Raw genomic sequence first — 21,630 nt, forward strand, 5'->3', positions numbered from 1 at the left:
AACTGGGAGTTCCCAGCAGGACATGTATGAATGAAAGGACTCTGGACTGATGCCTATTTTAGACTGCTCATCTGTCACTTGGGAAGTTTTATTCCCACTTCAAAAACTGTGTGGGCAGCATGGAAAATGCACCCAAAATGTGGGACTGAGGAAAACTATGCCAAGCTCTGGGGTAAACGTGCTTGCTGTGGCTTTGTCCTGGCTCCTGTAGGCCTGAGACCCAGCTGCTTATCATTGCCTCTCTCTTCTCTTCCACTGGAAGGAAATGTGGATGCATGGGCAAAGGATAGAACTATACAGCCTTCAAATCCAATCTGGGATCCAGGACTGATCTGGAGAGCCATCCCATAGTTCAGGTGCAGCTTGAATGCACCTGTTTTTCTGTTCCCTCTTTATTGATTAGAGAGAACATGTCCCCGCCTCATAGGAGGCTGAGAGAGTAGATAACATGAGTGAGCCACTCCAGTCAGATGCTGTGGAAGACAGTTTCCAACTGAACAGAACGCTGACCTGCAGGAAGAACAGACTTACCTTACTTGTTCACCACACTTGTTCACCACAAAATCTGAAGTTGCTATTGCATGAACAAGTATAGAATGAAAAAGTCAATTGTCACTTTAATACAGGGCAGATGCTTCTCAATCAGTACACTTATCTTACCCTCTGACTATAATATTCAGCTTCTTCAAGATATTTTCATCAAATACTACACCTGTAATTAACAGTAGTTTTCTTTTCTTTTTTTTTTTTTTTTTGTAGTCTTTAAGAGGGCTGTAATACTGGTGTATAAGGAGAACTACAAACTGAAAAAGAAAATGGTAAGTCTGGTGTCAGTTAAGTGGTAAATATTTATACCCAGGATCCTGCTGCAGTGTAAGATGCACCACCAGTGCTGAAGGGAAGTGACTGTGGTAAAATGCCACCTTGTCTCACTGGGCTGGAATTTTAGCTAGTACAGCTAAAGCAAATTCTCAGTATCTATGTAACAATAAGTATTTTTGGTTGTTTAGTAAGCAGCACCATCTCCTCTGTGTGAGCTACACGCTAGTTCTGCCAGGTGGAATATGAAACACTGCCACGTAGGAATCATGGTCTTTCAGATGGCATTTTTGGTGGCCAGCGTTAACACAGCGAGGGTTAAGAACCACTGTTTATAGACCCTTGATTGCTTTGAAGGGAAAGGGAGCACTATAAATATAACCTACTCTGGCCCCATTTACAAAACTGTAATACTGAAGCAGCAAGCTGTATACCTTGAGTACCAGTGGTGAAGTACTGCAACCTGCAAATTGTAACAGATGGAGGGGCTTTAAAAGTAGCAGTAGCTACATGATTAATGTATTCTGCTAGTCTACAGTCGGGTTTCTTCATGGGAAATTTGTACCCTAGCACCACTTATATGTAAAGTATTTTTTTAATTCATTAAAAACAAATGCTTTTAGAAGTTGAAACAAGTACAAATTCCAAAGCTGTGTCTATCACCATTTCAACTACATTTACAATGTAGGGCACTGAAGGAAAAAGCCTAACTGCACTTTTTCCTGAGAGGTGGGTCCTTCTAAAACTAACACCAAAAATACTTCTTTGACTTCTGCTTCTTAGAAATATCCTTTCTTTGTTTTTGCAGCCTACTAATGTTCGTGCTGGACATACATATGGTGACTTGGATCCATTTAAGTTCCGCTGGCTGATTCCTTTATCTGCTCTTCAAGTCCGACTGGGTAACACAGCAGGTAATTTCCTTGCACTGAATACTTTGGAATGAAGAGTTTTCTGGGATTCTGTGTTACTGCTTCTTCTATTCATCTTTTTGGAGCCTCTGGAAACGGGTGTTGAGAAAGTAATATCTACTGTTGTCTCTGCCCTCAGGGGGCACAGAGTTGATTCATAAACGCTCTCCATTTGATACGCTGACTTCGTCTCTCTTCTTCCATGAGTTCAGGAAGGTGCAAAATGATGTGAAGGAATGACAGAATAGAAATACCCCATGAAAAGATACTGTGAACAGGGTGGGCATTTACCTTTGTTGACATCTTGGTGATGCCCTTATGCTTTTGTGTGTGCTAACTCTTGCATTTTTCCAAATGTGGGAAAGTTGACTGCACAATCTGTGGTAGTATAAGGCTGTGGTTTTGTTTTCTCTCTGAGTTGATCTTTGTGATCCTATCCAGTTGTGTATCTTGTGTAAAGTGTCACTAGAGGAAGGAGCTCTACACTGCTCTTTCTAATACCAATGGTTTTGTGAAGTAAATACAAAAATAATGCTTCCTTCCATGCACAGGAACAGAGAACAGCTGTATCTGGGAACTGATTCACACAAAGTCAGAGCTAGAAGGCAGGCCAGAAACAATTTTTCAGCTGTGCAGCAGGTAAGCTTTACGTGGAGGTTGTACTTGACAAATTACATTAATGGATTTAAAAAAATAAGAGCTCCTCTCCCACCCCCTGTGACCTTTGCGTCAGCACTTCTGAAGCATGTCTCATTCTTTAAATCCAGGCACTATGCCAGTGTTTAACTGCGTAAAATATAACAATTTGAAATTAGAGTGAACTTGGTGAAGTGATCCAATGTCAGAAATCTGCACAGGCATATGATGATAAATGCCAGTATGATCTGGGCAAAGTAACTAACTTTACCAGATTCTTGGTTGGTTAGCAGAAACTACCTTCTGATAAAGACCACTCAGAGGGTAATCCCTTGGGTCCTGAAGTTACTTTCAGGCTGTTTTATCTAAGCAAATAACAAAGATCTCAAAACACAAAGTGTGTAGAATGCCTAACAACACAGAACAATGTTAACTGCAAAACCACTACTAAAGAAATTGAGTGAAAAAACTACTACTCTAAATGACAGCAGAAAGCAGGAGGGCAGATTTTATTCCAGGTGTCTTACTTCAGAGGGAAAAATGAGGTTATCTGTTTTCTTAACTTGCAGTGACTCTGAGAACAAGACTAACATCGTGAAGGTGATCCGTTCTATTTTGCGGGAGAATTTCAGACGCCACATAAAGTGTGATCTACCTCTGGAGAAAACCTGTAAAGATCGCCTTGTCCCACTCAAGAACCGTGTGCCTGCAACAGCTAAACTGGGTAAGAAACAGGTTTTCAAAGTGAAAAACAGGCTGGAATCTAGAGTTGGCAGAAGATTCACAATTGTTAACATGACTGTAGTGTCGTACCAGACACACAAATCCCATTTCTTTTTCAGGTTGGGTAGCTGTGGTGACAGTTCTCCACAACTCAGTGCGTGCCAAGAGCTAAAAGAGATAAGCAAGCTTGCTGTCTCTCACTGTTGATTTGTCATTAGCTGGCTTAAGGGAAGATTTAATAAGGCCCAAATTAATTTTGCTGGTTAGAAACAGAGTCCCTTTGGCATGCAGAATACTGTGTTCTTTCCTCTGGGTTATCTCTAGTGACTCAGCCTTGGTAACATTTAAAGCTAAAACAACTGACAAAAGGCAGGGGTTTCGCTTCTTTCAGTGCACTTAGTCTGCATTCCCAGCAGCTATCCTAATTAATTAAGCAAGGCTTCAGATTTTTTAGCTAACTGAGTAGGTGTTGGCTACTAGTATTTCTAGTTCTCCATGTGTTCAGCTGACTGTAAAATTCCCATTACAATGCAGGAATGGGGACAGTTTGGGCCCTCTAGTGCTTGAAGTGCCTGCGTCAGTTTTGCTATCCCGTAGATGTGTGTAAATCATTACTGCCATTTTTGGAGGCTTTTGCATAGATTGCACATGAAAGCAAGCATATAGCCCTGGGTGGGGTAGGTAGAGTGAAAAATCTGCCACTTGATTAAGCTGTCAGTATCAGAATGCTGACACACCTGCCCTTGGACCATTATCAAGTGAGACTGTACACTGTGACTGGAAGGGGGCTATTGAGACAGACAGCATAACCAGATAACATTTTGATGAGAAAATGAAACTGCCTTCTTCCTCTGCACAGCTTCCACAAGGTCTCTGAAGGTACTGAAGAGCTCACCCAGCAGTGAGTGGAACGGTGAGCAGGGGAAAGGCACCTTCCAGGATTCTGATGAGTGCAGCCTGAGCAGCAGCACTCAGAGCAGCAGCTGCCACACCACAGAGAGCATACAGGAGCCCAAAACCTCATCTCCTGAGAAACATGTACAGAGCTGTGCCTCCGACTTTTCTAATGCTCTTGTCAAGGAATCTGATATTCTCAGCGATGATGATGATGACGACTATCAGAGCCTAAAGAAGGGCAGCCCTACTAAAGACATTGAAATACAGTTCCAACAGCTGAAGATTTCAGAGGAACCTAGTACTGACTCTGAACGAGATCAAGCTGCTGAAAAGGAGGAAGGAGATCGTTTCAAGACAGGAGACCATCCAAAGCTGGTGCGTGGCCACTTCTGCCCAGTGAAGCGAAAAGTGAACAGCACAAAGCGTAACAGAGGAACTTTGACAGCAATGCAAGAACGTCACCAATCCCTTGACAGTCACTCTGATGCTGCAAACTTGGATCTGAACTCTATTTTAGAGAGGGAATTTAGCGTCCAGAGTTTAACGTCTGTAGTTAATGAGGATTGTTTTTATGAAGCTGTGGAGAGGCATGGAAAATCCTAGCTTGAAAATGTTCATTTGAAGTCCACATAAAATTCAACAAACTTATTTTGCTTTAAAACCAGTGAATTCATGGAAGCCGCAGCAAAACTACTATCTGATTTTGTGCACTAATACATTTTTTCCACAAGAACAGCTGTAAAGGATTCTTAAGTTATTTTAATTTATTGTGGATCAAAAATAGATTAAGTTGGCCAAGGTCTGTAAATTAGTTCATCCCTTTCAAGCAGTTACTGAGATCATGTAGTATTCTTGGGGAGGGGAAGGAGGGCCTTGTTAGTACTTTAAATTATGTGGAAAAGGTGCTAGCGAGTGGCAGAGGGGCATTGCAGTGGAAAGCAGCATTACAAAATGACTTCTTCAATACCTTGGGCATTTAATTTCTTTGGTTTTCATTTTTGCTTTATTTAAAGCAGAATTAAGTTATTTTAATGTGTTTTAGTGCACAATAGTGCAGAAATTACATTTTTGTATGTCTCAAGATGCTGTTTATACTTATATATATGTGTAAATACAAAAAACAAAGCTTGGCCTGTAATCTTTTATTTGACTGTATTTTTTATTTTCTCTACCAGCCTGTACAGTAAAAGACACAAGTATTGTACTTAGCCATGTTTTCTACTTTTTATCATGCTGCTTTTCTCTGGTTAGAGCTTAAAATCCCAAGTTCTTTGCTTTTGTATACATGAGAAGAGTATTAGCAGACCTTGAGGCAATCTGTGCACTTTATCCTCCTGTAAGCCAGTCACTTGAGTATATTTATACAAGGCTTTTGGTTTTGTTTTTTAAATTACTCTGCACAGTAGGATTTTCCCAGATAAAAAGAGCACAAAACCCTAAACAACATCTTTCTTACATGCTGAAGTACGAAAATTTTGTTACTTTCTTTGTTGCAATAATGCACTCCCATTCATACAAAATGCATTATTCCAACTTAATTACATATCTCCCGACATAATCTCCCGACATACCTTGTTCTGGGTATTTGTTCTGTCCATTCCCCTGAAGTAAGAACCACCTGTAGGCAACTTTGTAACTGGACTGTCCTATAACTTTTGTCTACAGCTGAATGAAATGAATAAATAAAATGGAAAAGCCCTCTCCACCACTTTTTCCAAAGTATTTCTTCCATACCTGAACAGATGTAGGAAGATATAAATCAACACCAGTCAACATCATCAGTGAGTTAAATCCAAATTCAGTTCACTGCAATTACAGCTGTTACAGCTAATTTTCCTCTTCAGTTTGTTCTGTCTGACTGGTATTTTTAGGTAAATGCTGCCGCTTCTTCTGCTTCAGTTCTTCTCTGTAATTGTATGCAAAAAGGCTTGGGTCTTCCTCACACATTTTCCTGTATGTATTGCACAGATTTCTGAAGTGTGACATGGACAGCTGAAAAGGACGCAGAGTTGGATCAACATCTGCTGCCATCATCAACTCTTCTGTTTTTTTCAAACGTTCACTTTCAGGAAACAAGGTCCTACAGGCAGGGCAAAGAGCAGAAAAACAAGTTCAGACAATTCAGACAACTAAGTTTCCCCTAAGAGAGGCAAAGTTCTCTTGGGATTTTACATACTCTTAGTATAGGCCATTGTCTAAGCAAATGGAAATATATACAAGGGCCATTTTTCTGCAAATGCGATTTATAACAACATTGGAAATTACTTACATATATTATACATTGAACACACACTATATGCTCATGATTCACAATATTAAAAAAAAGAGCTTTTGGGTATGGATACTGTCACAGAGCCTTCTTGGAATTAGCCTAATATTTAGAGAGCAACAACAGATTCCAATTTGGTTTGTCCTGATCTATTTTGCACATGACTTTTTTTAGGATGTATCATTCCAATGGGACAGATATTGTTATCACTTGTCATTAATAGTGTAATTCCAATGCCAGAAAAAAAAAAAAAAGCTAAGGAGGAAGAAAGTAATATTTAATTATTGTTCATGTTTTAATATGGAAGATGTGCCTGGAGTCCTAGATTTCATTTTCTGCTCTGTCACTGTTCACAGATGGTCAAATAAGCTCATGTATTCTGTCACCTGACACATTAGCATTTTTCTTTCACAAGTTCCCCAAATCTTAATAATATTAGTTCTAATGATTTTAAATGTCTCGCAAAAATGCATTAACAAAATGCCAACTACTGCAAGTACTAGCTGACTAGCTCTTACTTGCACTCATTCTGTCTACAATAGGCTAGGAAGGCAGAAAATTTGCACATGGTTGATGTGCATGTCTCAATTTTGAAATTACCTGCCTTTGTCTTACATACATAAGACCTAAAAATGCTGTGCAGTGAATACAATAGCACATCCCACGCCCCCAGACTGTGCTTTGCGGGTTGCCTGGACAAGCTAGTCAAAAGGCTTTGTATAAATAAAAGTTGACTCTTGGTGGAGACAGAGCACAAAGCTAAGGAGGTTTAAAATGACAAGAGAAGGATGGAATTTCTAGGAACAACCTGGTTTAAAGTAGTGTGCCACAAGGCCTTGATTAAAAATTTCTCCAATATTTTCAGCATCGTTGTCAGCAAAGTTAAAATGGATCAGGACTTTGATCCTTTCTTAAGTTATTCTCACCTTTAAACTGATAGTTAAAAGGTGTTCCTCAAGCCAAATATATTTAATCACCTTTTATACAAAGACTATGAACCATCTTATAAACACACATGAGCAGTAACTCAAACTATTTTTCTTCATCGACTTAGTACCTTAATCCAACATGCCACATCTCTCTCAGGTGTCAGAGGTTGAACAAAAATGTACACTAATTTTTGTTTTCATACAATACCTTGTAACTAATGCAATAACCCCATTATGCACCAGCAGTTGCTGTTGTTTTTTTTTTCAGGTCAACTAAAGAATAAGAGGATTGTGGTTCTTTGCTGCATGCTAGGGCTAAAGCACGTTAATCTGTTATGGACTATGTGATGTCCAAAAATTCAGATTTGCCTTCCTTGCCTCAAAAGAATGCGGAGCACTTATTAGCTACTTCAAATTACACAATAGTTGATTATTTTATTTAAAAAAAACCTTGGCACAAATATTCTGCATAACATATACATGCTGACTGCGTGTGCCTTCTGCTTACATTGTCAACTGAAGCCACTGTTTCACGAAGAAAAAACTTTAAATCAAATACAAACCCAGACAGTTTGCATAACTCAGTTTCTCACTACCTCCAAATGGATACTCAAACGTTAGCACAGGTGCAGCAACATTCACAAACACTGATCAAATGTTTGCATCCCAGCCATCAATACCATGCATTGCCTCAGGCAAAAAAAAAAAAAAAAAAAAGAACACTACCCCATCTAAAAAACTAGAGGCAAAATTCTCTGTTCACCTTCAAAATAGCAACAAATAAGGCATGTAGTTCCACAAGGTCTTATCCACTCTAATTCTAAACTGCTTCAAAATCTTGTCCAGCAAAATTCAGCTAGCCAAAACTATAGCTGTATGCCTCCAGAACCTCACCACAGCTCTGTCACATATTTCTACAAGACTGAATGCCGGCTTTTCCCATACCAAATCAGACACGTGTCTGTGCTAGAGTTTTAACAGGACCCCTGGAGAACAGACAGAAGTTTTCCTGCATCAGTTACAGAACCTAGTAAATTCTCTCAGCAAGACATGGGGCTTTTTAAAGAGGCAATAAGAACTCCATACAAGGGCAGGCACAGAAACAAGAATTTGACCTTTTGCCACTATCCCTCATTTCCCACAGATCAAATTCTTTCCCCACACACCGCAAGCTTCAATTCAGAATTTTGAGACTTTCATTTTTTGAACTCAACAAACAAATGCTGTTGTTTTTGGGGTTTTGTTTTGTTTGTTTGTCCATTTGTTTTAAAGTATCTGAGACAGACAAACTATTGGAAAGATCACCAATTTATCCCAGTAATTTTAACAGCTTCAATTGCACTAACAGAAATGCAGAGTAATTATTCTACAACTAAAGCAGAGAAACATTCACCTCTCAATTTTGTATCTAAAAATCATTCTGAAATGGAAAGATTTGATGAACTATGATAACATCTATAAATAAAATGCATGGCTAGAAGTGTTATCAACTGATGTAGTAGCATTTACAAAAACATGGCCCGAGAATTTTTCTTTAAAGTTTCTTACTCGATTCCGCGGAAGCAGTGTTTTCTTCTAAACTGAAAAGCACTTCGAACCACTTTTTCTACTAGCTCAAACGGCTGCTGTATCTTTGGTTGCACCAATGGAGTGAAATGCACTACAGCCACATCCACCTATAAGGAAAAGCAAAATATCAACTATTTGAGTAGATGTAGTCCTTTGAGAGGCATAATTTCTTTAGCGTTAACAAGTTAGGCAGCAGGAAACAGGCAGAACACAGGAAGACATTGTGACAGGTAACAGCTGTGTGATGACTAGTGTCATAGTATTTGACTTGGCTTGACTTTCAAAGCCCTGGAGAATTTTAGTCTTTCTTAGTTATCTACATATTTCTAATTAGCTCACATGCCAGTAGTCCTTGGTACTTTTTTCCCCATGGCACCTCCTCCATCAAGAACAACTTCCACGTAATCTGTAAAGTAATTAGCACTTCTTTCTTGAGATCCTTCCACAAGACAATTCTAACGTGATACACAGACAGTATTCGATATACAGACTGAAGGGCAGTTGGAAAAAATGGTATTATAATTAGAAATCAAATCCATTCCCTATATATTTTCTGTTGCTCTAGGGCTTTCGCAAAATGCGAGCCAAGGACCTACCTTTCAATATATTAAGAATTTAAAAACCTAGCCTATTCAAAGGAATGATGGGTTGAAAGAAATTTGCATTCAATTTAAGTGACAACTGAACTCTGTATTTACACTGTGTTCCATCACACTTAATCCAAAAGCGTTTTTGAATGCTTCCACACATCTCTCTCTCAAGTTTGTTTATTCTTTTATAGTTCTAAAATCAGCTTGGTTCACAGACCTCTCTCTTCCCCTGTGTCTGAAAACAGAATGAAACAACATCCTGCCTTCGACACACAGATGTACACTTTATATACACAGATGTACATATAAAAACACACACAATATGTCATGCAATTACAGCAACATTGTATTATGTTGAAACACCCTAAAAAAAACAACACATTCAGAGAATGCTTTTTTTCCCACTTCTCCACTTTTTCTGTAAGCTAGAGAGTCAAGACCAACACAGAAAATTTATTTACAGGACTAACACACAAAAATAGTAAATAAAAAAAGTTACAAGAGTTTATTTAATTAAAAGTGAGATGACAAATCAAAACCTGACATATGGAATATGCAGAGGAATGCAGATAGATGTTTTTGCAAAGCCGCTTCTGAATCTCTCACGTGCTTCCACGCTTGTCAGGAAGACCACCAGCACACAGTGAAAACTTGGGTTCACACTGAGTGTCTGAAAAGTTGATCTTTTAAAACAGGGTAAATATATGCTTCACATGACCAACTCCTTGCACAGAAATACTAAGGGCTTATTTATATACGTGTATGTTTATCTACTTTTTTATTATGCAATATAAAAATACCTTTCCCCCACAAAACTAGGGACAAGAAAACCACCAGAGACCGTTTGGGATCTCCTAGTCCCTCAGTTTTGCAGAACTGCTCCTACATGAGGTATGAAGATGCTTTTGGTTTTGAGAGCAGGACCTGCATCTTTAAAAACAAAATTCTAAGGCAGAGGAACAAAGAACACCGTCTAGAAGCAGTGTAGAATTCAAATGAAAAAAACAGCTCAATTTGCAATCTCAAGGCCAGTGGGCAATAATTTCTGCTTCTGAACCAGAACGCAGCTCTCCTCAGCATTTGTTCCATTGCAGACACGGTTTTCTTTGGACCCCAGGAAAGCTGCCTGGTAGCTATAGCAACAGATACAGGGCAAAGCTTTTTACTTGTAATGGGCCGCTCCTTTACAATGACACAAGCTATTTTTCCCTAACCTTTTTAATATGCATAAAACAGAGAGAAGAATTATGAAAGCCAAAACAGAGTTCATGAGAGCACTTAGAAAGCACAAGTTCATTTTATTAAATTTTGTCCTTTATTAAAGGATAATTTGATTGGTAACACTCTTCTTGCCCACCAAGTACACTAGTAATGTTTACAAAATAATGCTCAATTCTTATAAAATAATGAATATGGAAGTTATCCTACTGGTATATCCTGAACCGTCAATAGCATAACTACTCTCCCTTACTGTATTAGTATATGAGTATATAGTATATATTCAGCATATAGCATTTATATAGTATAATAAAATATAGTATATATAATAAATATAGTATTTATTTAGTATATATTTAGTATATAGTTCATGTTCTAGTAAGGCAGGAGGAACACGTGACAGTACAATTTAATTCAGTCTGCTGCCTTGCTCATGAAATCAGCACTTGAAATTAGAGTAAGCCTAAATGAGACAGTTTTACTACTCGTTAAACATAAAGGTCTCTTGATGGGCAATGCATGTATCTGGCAACAAGCCTGTTAAAAGAAAACTCACAAATCCCCTTCCAAGCTGTCATTTTCTCCTATAAGGAACTGAAACCTAAGCAGAACATACTACACTTCATTAGAACGGACTGTGTGAGTTCCTGAAAGACAGTCCTAAATCAGCACTTTCATCAACCGAGTGGTCAGTACCAGCACTGTACCTGTCTACTACAGACAAATGCTAGGTCTAACACCAGATACATCTATCCCGTAGCGGTCTTCTTCTGACGTGAGGGTTTCATTTTGGTTCCCTTCCAGCAGAAAATAACTGCAGCACTGCACTAATAGCAATAATCTAATTCCTGTGCAACAACAGCCTTGTAAAACTTAACTCCATTGCCACTACGCTCGTATCACCTCCAGGGCTTGAAAAAAGTCCCTTGAATGTTTTGTGCTTTTGAGTTACAATTTAGATGATAATCTCTTTCATACCTTTGGTGCTCATCTTCATCTGGTTTCCTTCCCTACATCTTCAGAAGGAGCATGGTAGAAACAAAGGTCAAGACTATTTTCAGACACAAGCTTATTACTGCTGATATTACATTTTAAGAATCATTCCCAAAGTATTTTTTAAGTAGCGAAGGCACTGGTGTTTTTTCTGACGTAAACTAAGAATATGTAAGTATGGTTCAACTCAAAGGTCCACCAGGTCTAATAAGCAGCACTCACACACACAGAGAAAGAGCACCAGAACAAGTCAAACAAACAGCAAAACTTGTCCAGGATGCCCACTCTCCTGCAATCTGTGCGCAGGGACCTGCTGAGTTAAAAATGATGTCTTCGCATTTACTAAATTTCAAGGGATTTTTCTACCAAGAATTTGGCCTAGTTGCTTTTGAATGCCTGCAAGTATTGTGCATATCCCTGTACTGTGTGGAGACAAGGTTTTACAGTTTATGCATGCAGGAGGCAACGTAGCCCTTTCACTTTGCAGCTGTGCCATCTACTATTTTTAATACACAACTCCTTCTTATCATACTGGAAATATGGAATTTTCCTTCCCAATCGTACTTTGAACTTCCCAGTCCTTTAACATAACCCTCATAAACAACACCACACCAGCATGAAAAGGCACTGGATTATTTTTTCTCATACAGAAGTTAAAGCATCTGATTGCCTTAGTAACCACTTGGAGCAAGGAGCCATCAAGATATGGGTTTACAAAGTACCAAAGTGAACTACACTACAAAACTCTAAAAAAAACCAACCAAACAAAAAAACACAGATTAACGAATTCAGACTATTGCTGCATGTGTGTTTTTCCCCTTGTGTCACTTCATATGTATTTGCCTCACTGGCAAATGAAAATAAAATAATTTTGATCCCTCAAATCTTTTACACCACAAAGATGAACACAGGAAACCAAAAGCCAGAAATAGAACCTACGGTTTTATCGCCGCTGCAAGCAGCAAGACTCAAGCAGCAAGACTTCTCCCAGCTTCTCGATTTCTCACACTGACTTGTTGAGGCCACTTCACCTACAAGTTGTAGGTACCATATAAGCTTTATTAGTAACTTTATTCCTATATTCTTTTACATAGAATGATAACAAAGTAAAGGATGACCTACAGAAGACCAAAGCTATTAAGGACTGATGGGCAAAACTTGTAGCTGAATGGAAATATGCTGCTGTTCCAATTAGAAATTAAAATACATTGCATAGTTCTTTCCTAGGGAGTTTAAACTTATAATAAGATTATATGTGATGAAAAAAAAAAAAAAAGGAGAGAGAAAGAAAAAAATAGAAAACTGTCTAGCTCTCAGACCAACTTAAATGAATCCTACCTACCCCCATCCCTGAATTCGTAAATCTATGGTTTCTGGATTATCAAGATTTTACTCCTCCTTTTAATCACTGTTTACAGCTTTCATCATAGAAGCTGGATATCATGATGTATTTAGCACGAAGGGCCTCCATGTATTTTTCTCTATAATCTCTTTGCTTTCCCTTACTAAGTGTTTGTCAAACAAAACTCATTAAACAAAGTAGTCCTTTATTCTCTGCTAGATGGAACTAAGAGAGGGAACAAACAACAGTACTGCACTTGCTGTAGAGAACAGAAAAAACAACACTCCAAGAAATTTTGTTAATACACGCCAATGCAGTTTTATATGAGAAGGGACAGTTCCACTCAAGAGAAACTGTATTTTTCCAGGACATCTACAGTGAAGAAAACATCTCAGACCTCACATCGAGCAGTAAGTGATACACAAACAGAAATGTACGATAACTGTGTGTTTTATTACACTTACAGTGCTTATAGTTGAATTTATCATGCCCTTAAATCAGTTCACCCCGTTAATTATAATATATGATTACCATTTGCAGTGCTTTGGGTTTATGCTTACATGCTTGAAAATGCTGAAATTTTAAAAAGGATGCAATAAAATGCTAACTCGAGATCCTAATTAGATCTTCCAGAATATGCTTTTGAATGACTTTGAGCTACCTAGACGTGTCAGTTCCTTCTCTAGAAGGAAGATAAGACATCTTTCCCATGGGCCTGATATAGCAAATGATATATATTTGCCAAAGCAACTCTACACAGACTGAACAAACCGAAGGGATCTGGAAATAGGGAAGACCTGGAAATAAGATTTTTAAATAGAGTAACTTAGCATATTCACCTTAACTATAATAATTTGATATATACATATATTTATGCTGGACAGAGTTAGCACATTCTTAAACTATTACCTGAATTAAGTAAAATATATAAATTCTAGTTTATTACTAACCCTGCACTACAAAATTAGAGAATTACTTGATATGTAATACTACTAAAGACATAGTGATCAAAAATTTGCAGTTTATGCACAAAAAGGTGAAATAAGAGTATAATGCCATCGTTATTTTGTGCTCTACTTAATTCAACTTCATCCCTATTATTATAGCTTTTCAAAAAAGTTTTAACAATACTGAACAATAACATTAAAATTGGTCTTATTTAGACAGAATGTCTGAGAAAGCATAAGGACTGCTCTTTCTTTATCAGGCTGATAAAAAACAAAACTGGCCAATTACAGAGCCCCACTCAAAAGGCAGGACAGCTTTTCTAATCCGCATCACTGGTTTCAAAACATTTTTCTTCATCTGCTACCCCAACAGTCCAATTGATGTAACACCAATGGTTCTGTCTTCACAGGTGTGTCCTACTACCCAAATGTTCTACTCTGTCAAATTAAACTTGACCCTTTATGCAAGATTTTTTTTTTAAAACCTTTTTTTTTTTAAATTTTCACTGTATGGCAAATTTGCAAATTATTTCCGATGGCTTTCTGATTAAAAATGCACTTACACAACTGAGTTGCTCCTTATCAGTATTAAAGCCAGTATTTTATTTTATAAACAACAACACATCATATTCACACTTAGAATGGACTTGCTAAGACTGTTGATCTATGTCAAGGACTGAGAATCACTGCCTGAAATAAAGCAGTGATTCAGAAATGTTACTTACATAAGTTAACCATGAAATATTGCAAGAACTAAGCACCTTCTTATTCTTCTTCAAAAACAAGAGAATTGGGATCAGTTACCAAAGAAAAGAACGACAATATTTAAAGACCTGAAATAAAGGGTTGCTTTGAACTATACTTTAAACAAAAGATAACAATGTTCATTGTTAAAAAACAGTCAACAGGAGCTACAGTTACATCTACCAACACACTTAAGGTGCATTAAGAGTACAATATATTTTTCACCAATGTGTTTTTCTACAGTGGCTTCTAACCTGCAAGTTTCTAATGTACCATTCAAAATGTTTATTTGTCTAGTATGCCTGCAATCTGTATATGATTACTGAGTGCAACTCCAGTAAAGTAAGTTTTGTTTGATGGCTTTTAATCACGTATGAAAGAGCAGCCCCTTCTTACAAGCCATGCTAACACTGTCCATTTGTCGTCATTTACGTTTGAGTGCCTTGCATGCAGCTGCTCTCATCTGCTTCAGGGTCACGTTCAGATACTCATTCAGATAGCTCTGATTTCAAATGCAAGCCTTTTTTGTTTGCTGATTTTTTTTTTCTTTCTGGCTGCACTTCTCCTCCTCCCCCTCCTCCCCTTCCTCCCTATCGCACAGACGGCTCCAGCCCCGGCTACGAAGCTGCCAACCAGTTACACACGTTTACAGGAGAGAAACGGGCAGACAAAAGGGGACAGCAGATAACCATGGCATCAGCCGGTCTGCAGTTCTTTGCTTTTATGCTGGCTTTGTTTGGTGCTTTTGGAGACATCGCAGCCACCTTGCTACCAAACTGGAAGGTGAACGCAGATGTTGGTTCAAATATCATAACAGCTATAACACAGATGCAAGGACTTTGGATGGACTGCACGTGGTACAGCACCGGGATGTTTAGCTGCACCCTGAAGTACTCCGTTCTCTCGCTGCCCGTCTACATCCAGGCTGCACGGACCACCATGGTACTGTCTTGCATCCTGTCAGCTTTTGGCATCTGCATCACTACAGTTGGAATGAAATGCACAAAACTGGGAGGGGACACTGACAGCAAAAGTCACACTTGCTTTGCTGGAGGAGTCTGCTTCGTTCTTGCGGGAATCTTTGGATTAGTACCGACATCGTGGTACACGAGAGAAATCATTTCAAATTTTCTGGACCAGACCATTCCAGAAAGCAGTAAACACGAACCGGGAGGAGCGGTTTATATAGGATTCATTTCAGCAGGGTTTCTGCTTATCGCAGGTGTGATCTTCTGTACTTCCTGTTTCAAAAAGCAGCAAGGAGCATGGATTTACCCTCCAAAGCAGCAGCATTTCCCATCCACACAGCAGGAGAACAATGCAGGTTACAACTTGAAGGACTACGTGTAAATATAGTTGTTTCTATCCATTGAGGCTTTTTTTTTTGTGCTAAGTGTAGTTTGAGTACTTTAAAGAATGTATAACACTTAAATTTTCTTACATCTGGGCTGCAGTTATATTTATGCAAGGTATTTTGGTTTTAGTGAGATCACCAGAAAGAATGAGGTAGGAAACAATGCTTAAGTCTCCTGCAAAAGTACTTTTCGGTTGATTTTTCAAACCATTCTTTTCAACTTTCCAAGTAACATTTGCTGAATAGAAAGGAATTATTTCAACATAAGCAACAGTACAATTAATGTAATAGTGGCTTTTTACAGCCAAGATGCTTAAAAACAATCTATTTATCAAATCAGGCTATCAGTAACATAGAATGCTTAATAGAGTATTTTACTTTTTCTCTTTATCTATGATGTAAGGAAAAAGAAAAAAAAAAACACACAACACAAAACAAAAAACACCTCTCTGTCCAAGAAGCCCAACTGAATGGCCTTTAAGCAACAGGCACATTTGCCTTTCATTATCAGTTCCAAATTGTCTTGGTAACTAGATTTTCTAAAAGGAAAAAACCAACCAACCATGCAAACAAACCAAAAACAAAAAACAAAGCAAGAAAAAGAACAACAACAAAACACACACACAAAGACCTGTACCCCCCCCACCTTAGCTGCATTGTTTATTTGCATATCAGGATGAAGAATCAGCAGTACTATTCAGATGGTGCCAAAAATGTGTCTTCCCTCCTCAAACTGCCACCTGCTGTGGGTTTCCTTTATTATTGTTACAGAAATGCCTATTGGGCATTCTCCAATTGCTACTAATCTATCACTACATAATGAACGTTAGATTTGAGGAGCCCTACAACAGAAATGTAACCAAGACTATGAAAACATCTGTAAACTGTAGCGCACAGGATGCAAACCATTTATCTTTGCACATGAAAAATCTGGAAGCCTTCTGGCTTACATTTGCTCAAATTAACTTTTAGCAGCTCAAACACTACAGCTACCATCTATTGTCTTGAACATTTCTGGCCTTCTAGAAGAATTTCACAGGTGCTTTTAATAATTCCACTAAGGCCCACACCCAGGTATTCCATTACTGTAAAATGTAATATACAGTGGTGATAAAGAAACTGCTTCTTCGTTTAAATGTATTTTGTTAACCCCCTTATTTTGAATAATAATCATAGATCCTTTAACCTTTTCTTTCAACACGCAGATTTTATTTCTTATTGCTCACTGGCAGAGATGTCCTATCGAAATGCTTCCCCAAATGAAAATCAAATTGATGTTAACTTGCTAGCACAGGTAACATGATGCAGGCCACTACATTTAGGAATACGATAATTCCGGACAAGTCTTTCAATAAATCCAACTGATACGTATTCTGTGTACCTATATACAACTTTCACTTCCCATGTTATTAGCCTGAAATTTGTAAGAACAGTATAAATTATACTGTTATCTATTATAACAGTGTAATGTTATATATATAACATTATATACAGAGATAATTTACAGAAAAAGTAAAAACTTCTGTTACAGCATTTTAGAAAGTGAAATGCTTTATACATCTAGTAATGTAAAGTGTTTTTGTTCTACTGCCCATATTCTCTGAATGGAACTTCATCTTGCTTTTATTACTGCTGCTACATGGCCATTTTGAACTTCCTATCTATTCATCAAGGAACTCATTTTGCACTATTCCTAACATTGTCATCAACAGTTTGCTAGTATTGTGGAGAATGAGCTATGAGCAAAAGGCCATTTTTTCTTTGCTTAAGACACAACGCTGTGCAGCACTGTTCCATGAACCAGAAGCCGATTCCGTTTCAACTTTCATAGGTATTGTTAAAAAAATATTCATTCATTGAGCAAATGAGGTAAACAACTCATTCCCACAAACCATGCTTCTCCACCTTTAGGAAGGGTCTGACATGACACTATGCTGTGATTATTGCTAATACATGGGAATTAAAACAAACATTTATAAAACAAGAATCTAAGATGTTTTTAGAGGAGGACATATGAAAAATATAATAATTGCATACTACAAGTGAAATGAAGTATTCTTAAGATATATAAGCAGCAAGTTTTTAGTTCTAAAAACTTTACACAGAAGTACCTGAACATCTTTGTATGCCTATGAAATAAAAATCAAGCACTGAGCTGCATCATTCACAATACACTGCAAGGGCTTTCCAAGAATGTAAAGGTTCTATCAGCAACAGTAACACCTCAAACTATGTCATTTTACTGCTAAGGGAGACAGGGACAATACAGAAGATCAGTCTACAACAGGCGTTTGAAAGAAACAAAATACAGAGGTCCTGGGACCATCTGAAAAGCTTATACTTTCTGTTTTTGCATTATAATCAATATTTGCTTTAAATCAAAGAAATATATTGAATTAATACATGCTTGCCTTTATTGGTACTCCCTTTTTTATAGGATTTGCTTATATTGAGATGTTTGTCACCCCTCCGTGAGCTTTCTCTCTCTCTCAGTCAGCAAAGACCTTTTCAATAAAGGAAAATGGGAGTATCGGTTAGAGCTTCCCAGTTCTGAGATAAAGATGGCAGGAGCTTTTTCACTACATCTCTACTATGTTCTCAAATCACTGCCACCTTTGAGAAACAACCACCACAAAATTGGAATTTGGGCCTTATTGAACACTATTTCACATAGGTGGAATCCTGAAAGTATTTTTGAAAAAAAATCAGCTAGGAGACAGCAAAACCAACCAACCAACTAACAAACAAAATGCAAAAACAACAAAAAAAGTCTTATGCATGATCATTTTTCTTTAAAACAGACTGCTGTCACAAATAATAATTTCATGTTTGGCAGTTACTTGCTCAAAAAAAAAAAACCAAAAAACTAAAGGAATTTTTAATCATAATCAAAATATGCACAAAAAAAAAAAAAAGACTGCAAAATTCACTGTGGTAAGAGAGAGGGAATGGGCTTAAAAAGGTTCTCAAGACAAAAGCCTGAGGAGTAAAAGGACCAAATGAGAGATTGTGATAAAGAGAAAGGATGATTTATTGAAGAGCTGAACCAACCATTTCAAGAAGATTTTTCAGAAGCAGAAAGTAGATTTCCATGTGCTCTTAGGGCAAACAGACCCCACTCAGTGTATCAGGCAAATATTTTTACAAAAACAAAAAACAGATAGATCCACATCCAAAATCTAGTTCAAATTTATCATTCTCGATTACTGTAATCCTAACGGCTATTAATAAAAAAATGGCAGTAAATATGAGGATAGCAAAGCCACTGTTCTCCTCTCAAGAGCAGATAGGAGAGAAATCAGATGGTTACTTTTTAAAACAGGGAGTAGGATGTAGGTGACTAAGTGGAATAGTGAATAGGAGAGTGTTAAATATACTGAAGATAAGCAGGGTGATATGTAAAGATTATAGATGTGGTAAAATTAGAGATCTTTGACATAAGAAAAGCTTTTGTTTATCAGGGTCTTTCAGAGGACCCACCAAATTTTCCAGGCACAGTTCTCAAACTGTTCATAACTGCAACCTGTAAAATAGCTGGCTTTCCAAATATGCTCCAATCCTAGCAGATTATCCTATCGCTAAATTTGTATCTCCCTCTCCAGAAACACCCATAGAAGTACAGTGATCTTACAGATAAGACTTGAAGGTCAAAGCCAAGTTCTGAGGAACCAAAAACCAAAAAAGTATCTTCCTGAACCATGTACGCTTCACTTACAGGTGTAGCACACCACTCTACTTAGTAGTACAGAGATGCTGAACTGAAGATCAGATATATTACCTGTCTGAAAAATTGACAATAAAAAAACACAAAAAAACAGACTTACCTCTGGTTTTGGAACAAAGGCTTGACCTGGTATTACGAAACGGTTTTCAACAGTGCAGAGATGCTGAGACATGATGGACAGTCTGCTACGCTGCTTGCCTCCTGTATTAGCTGTAAGCCTCTATTGAAGAATCAAAATACACAAATCAGTGAAACTGAATTGACCAAGTAGTCAATTACATTAAAGCTTGATTATCAGCATAATCAAAGACAAAGACATATTAAAAAAGAAAATTAATTCTTGTGAACTCACATCAGAGTTTATGCCCAGTTCATCTAGAATTCTCTTCTCCGATGTAATAGCTTTTCATTAAGATATCATGGTAATTTACAACCTCAGTCCTTCAATCAAATGCACATGAAAAGGAGCTCCTCGAACTTCTGCAGAACTTAATGAACGTTCAAATAATTTTGTATGGGCACAAAAGAATACTATAATGCTGACTGCAGAATTCAAATTGACCACCACTGGCTGATGGTATTCTCACATACTTTCCTTCGACTCTTTCTGAATCAAGTATTTTTCTTTCTTCTCCAAAACTGAAGCTCCATAAACTCAAAATCACATACCAAACAAAAGTTATTCACTATAAACTGGCGTATGTTTACTACATATGCAAATAAGTTCAATCTACTTTACTAAGCTTAGATACCTTACAATACGAGCATTTAATACCTAAAATTGAAATTAGCATTTCTCTGGTTTTCTCAAGGGATTTCTTACACAGAGAGTCACAAAGTCACCCAGAGATTGGAGGTCTTCTACACTTTCACATTCTTTCAGTTTTGCTAGCACAAACAATTATTAAACACAAAAAGCCCCAGTAAAACAATTCTCAAATGCTAGAAAACATTACAGAAACTACATAGATACAAAATTTTGAAGTTTCCTGTTGTTATTTATCATTAATAAAAAAAAAAAAAGTCAATTTGTGTATCTGGTAACATCTGTACATTTATGTAGCTTCACGTGACATCGAGGTGCTCGAGCGAGTCCAGAGAAGGGCAACGAAGCTGGTGAGGGGTCTGGAGAACAAGTCTTACGAGGAGCGGCTGAGGGAGCTGGGCTTGTTCAGCCTGGAGAAGAGGAGGCTCAGGGGCGACATTATCACTCTCTACAGGTACCTTAAAGGAGGCTGTAGAGAGGTGGGGCTTGGTCTATTCTCCCACGTGCCTGGTGACAGGACGAGGGGGAATGGGCTAAAGTTGCGACAGGGGAGTTTTAGGTTGGATATTAGGAAGAACTTCTTTACTGAAAGGGTTGTTAGGCATTGGAATGGGCTGCCCAGGGAAGTGGTTGAGTCACCATCCCTGGAGGTCTTTAAGAGACGTTTAGATGTAGAGCTTAGCGATGTGGTTTAGTGGAAGGCTTGTTAGTGTTAGGTCAGAGGTTGGACTGGGTGATCTTGGAGGTCTCTTCCAACCTAGATGATTCTGTGAAATTCATACTCATGAAATCATGCCACTTTTATTAAAATTGTGTCTGAAAAATAAATTATACACATTGCTGAAGATTTTTTTTTTCTGTTTTTCACCAAGTCTCCTAAAAGGCAGTTCAAGCATAGAACCAATAAAATCCTTTTCAGCGACTTCTCAGAAAAAAAGCTCAATGATTCTGTTTGCCTACATCAGCATTTAAAACTACCTTCATTATTGCTTCAGAGGAAACCTATTACATATATACATATATGTGCCATAGTTGCTATTCTTTTTAAAAAAAACAACACCACATTAAAGTCTAACAGTGCAATCAGATATGCACTTCCTTTACCTCTGCAATGGAAATGAAATGGACAGCACTTGTAATCCTTACAGTGCCAACTCAAACAAGCTACTCTTACTTCCCATGAAAACAGCAAGCCTCAG

At 37.8% G+C, this 21,630-nt stretch overlaps 3 protein-coding genes across 6 annotated transcripts in view; 2 read left to right on the forward strand and 1 right to left on the reverse strand.

The window, feature by feature from the left end:
- TIAM2 (TIAM Rac1 associated GEF 2) overlaps positions 1-5,691 on the forward strand; it is a 91,335-nt gene extending 85,644 nt beyond the window's left edge. For all 4 annotated transcript variants that reach the window (XM_066994216.1, XM_048076945.2, XM_048076947.2 and 1 more), the window contains 5 exons: positions 760-818; positions 1,628-1,733; positions 2,282-2,369; positions 2,936-3,090; positions 3,949-5,691. In XM_066994216.1, the coding sequence (XP_066850317.1) occupies positions 760-818; positions 1,628-1,733; positions 2,282-2,369; positions 2,936-3,090; positions 3,949-4,589 (1,049 nt within the window). In that variant the 3' untranslated portion in view covers positions 4,590-5,691. The remainder of the gene's footprint in view (positions 1-759; positions 819-1,627; positions 1,734-2,281; positions 2,370-2,935; positions 3,091-3,948) is intronic.
- The window catches only part of TFB1M (transcription factor B1, mitochondrial), a 28,002-nt gene continuing 11,493 nt past the window's right edge, over positions 5,122-21,630 (reverse strand). Inside the window, exons 6-8 of the mRNA XM_048076951.2 lie at positions 19,766-19,885; positions 8,733-8,860; positions 5,122-6,066 (exon numbers count right to left, since the gene is read on the reverse strand). Of these exons, the coding sequence (XP_047932908.2) occupies positions 5,814-6,066; positions 8,733-8,860; positions 19,766-19,885 (501 nt within the window). The 3' untranslated portion in view covers positions 5,122-5,813. The remainder of the gene's footprint in view (positions 6,067-8,732; positions 8,861-19,765; positions 19,886-21,630) is intronic.
- CLDN20 (claudin 20) lies at positions 10,874-17,297 on the forward strand. Its single transcript, XM_048076952.2, has 2 exons — positions 10,874-13,306; positions 15,189-17,297. Exon 2 carries the CDS (start codon positions 15,278-15,280, stop codon positions 15,935-15,937), a length of 660 nt encoding a protein of 219 aa, XP_047932909.1. The 5' UTR covers positions 10,874-13,306; positions 15,189-15,277; the 3' UTR covers positions 15,938-17,297.

Source organism: Anser cygnoides, chromosome 3 (assembly GCF_040182565.1).
Source record: "Anser cygnoides isolate HZ-2024a breed goose chromosome 3, Taihu_goose_T2T_genome, whole genome shotgun sequence".
In the NCBI taxonomy this organism is placed as follows: domain Eukaryota; kingdom Metazoa; phylum Chordata; class Aves; order Anseriformes; family Anatidae; genus Anser; species Anser cygnoides.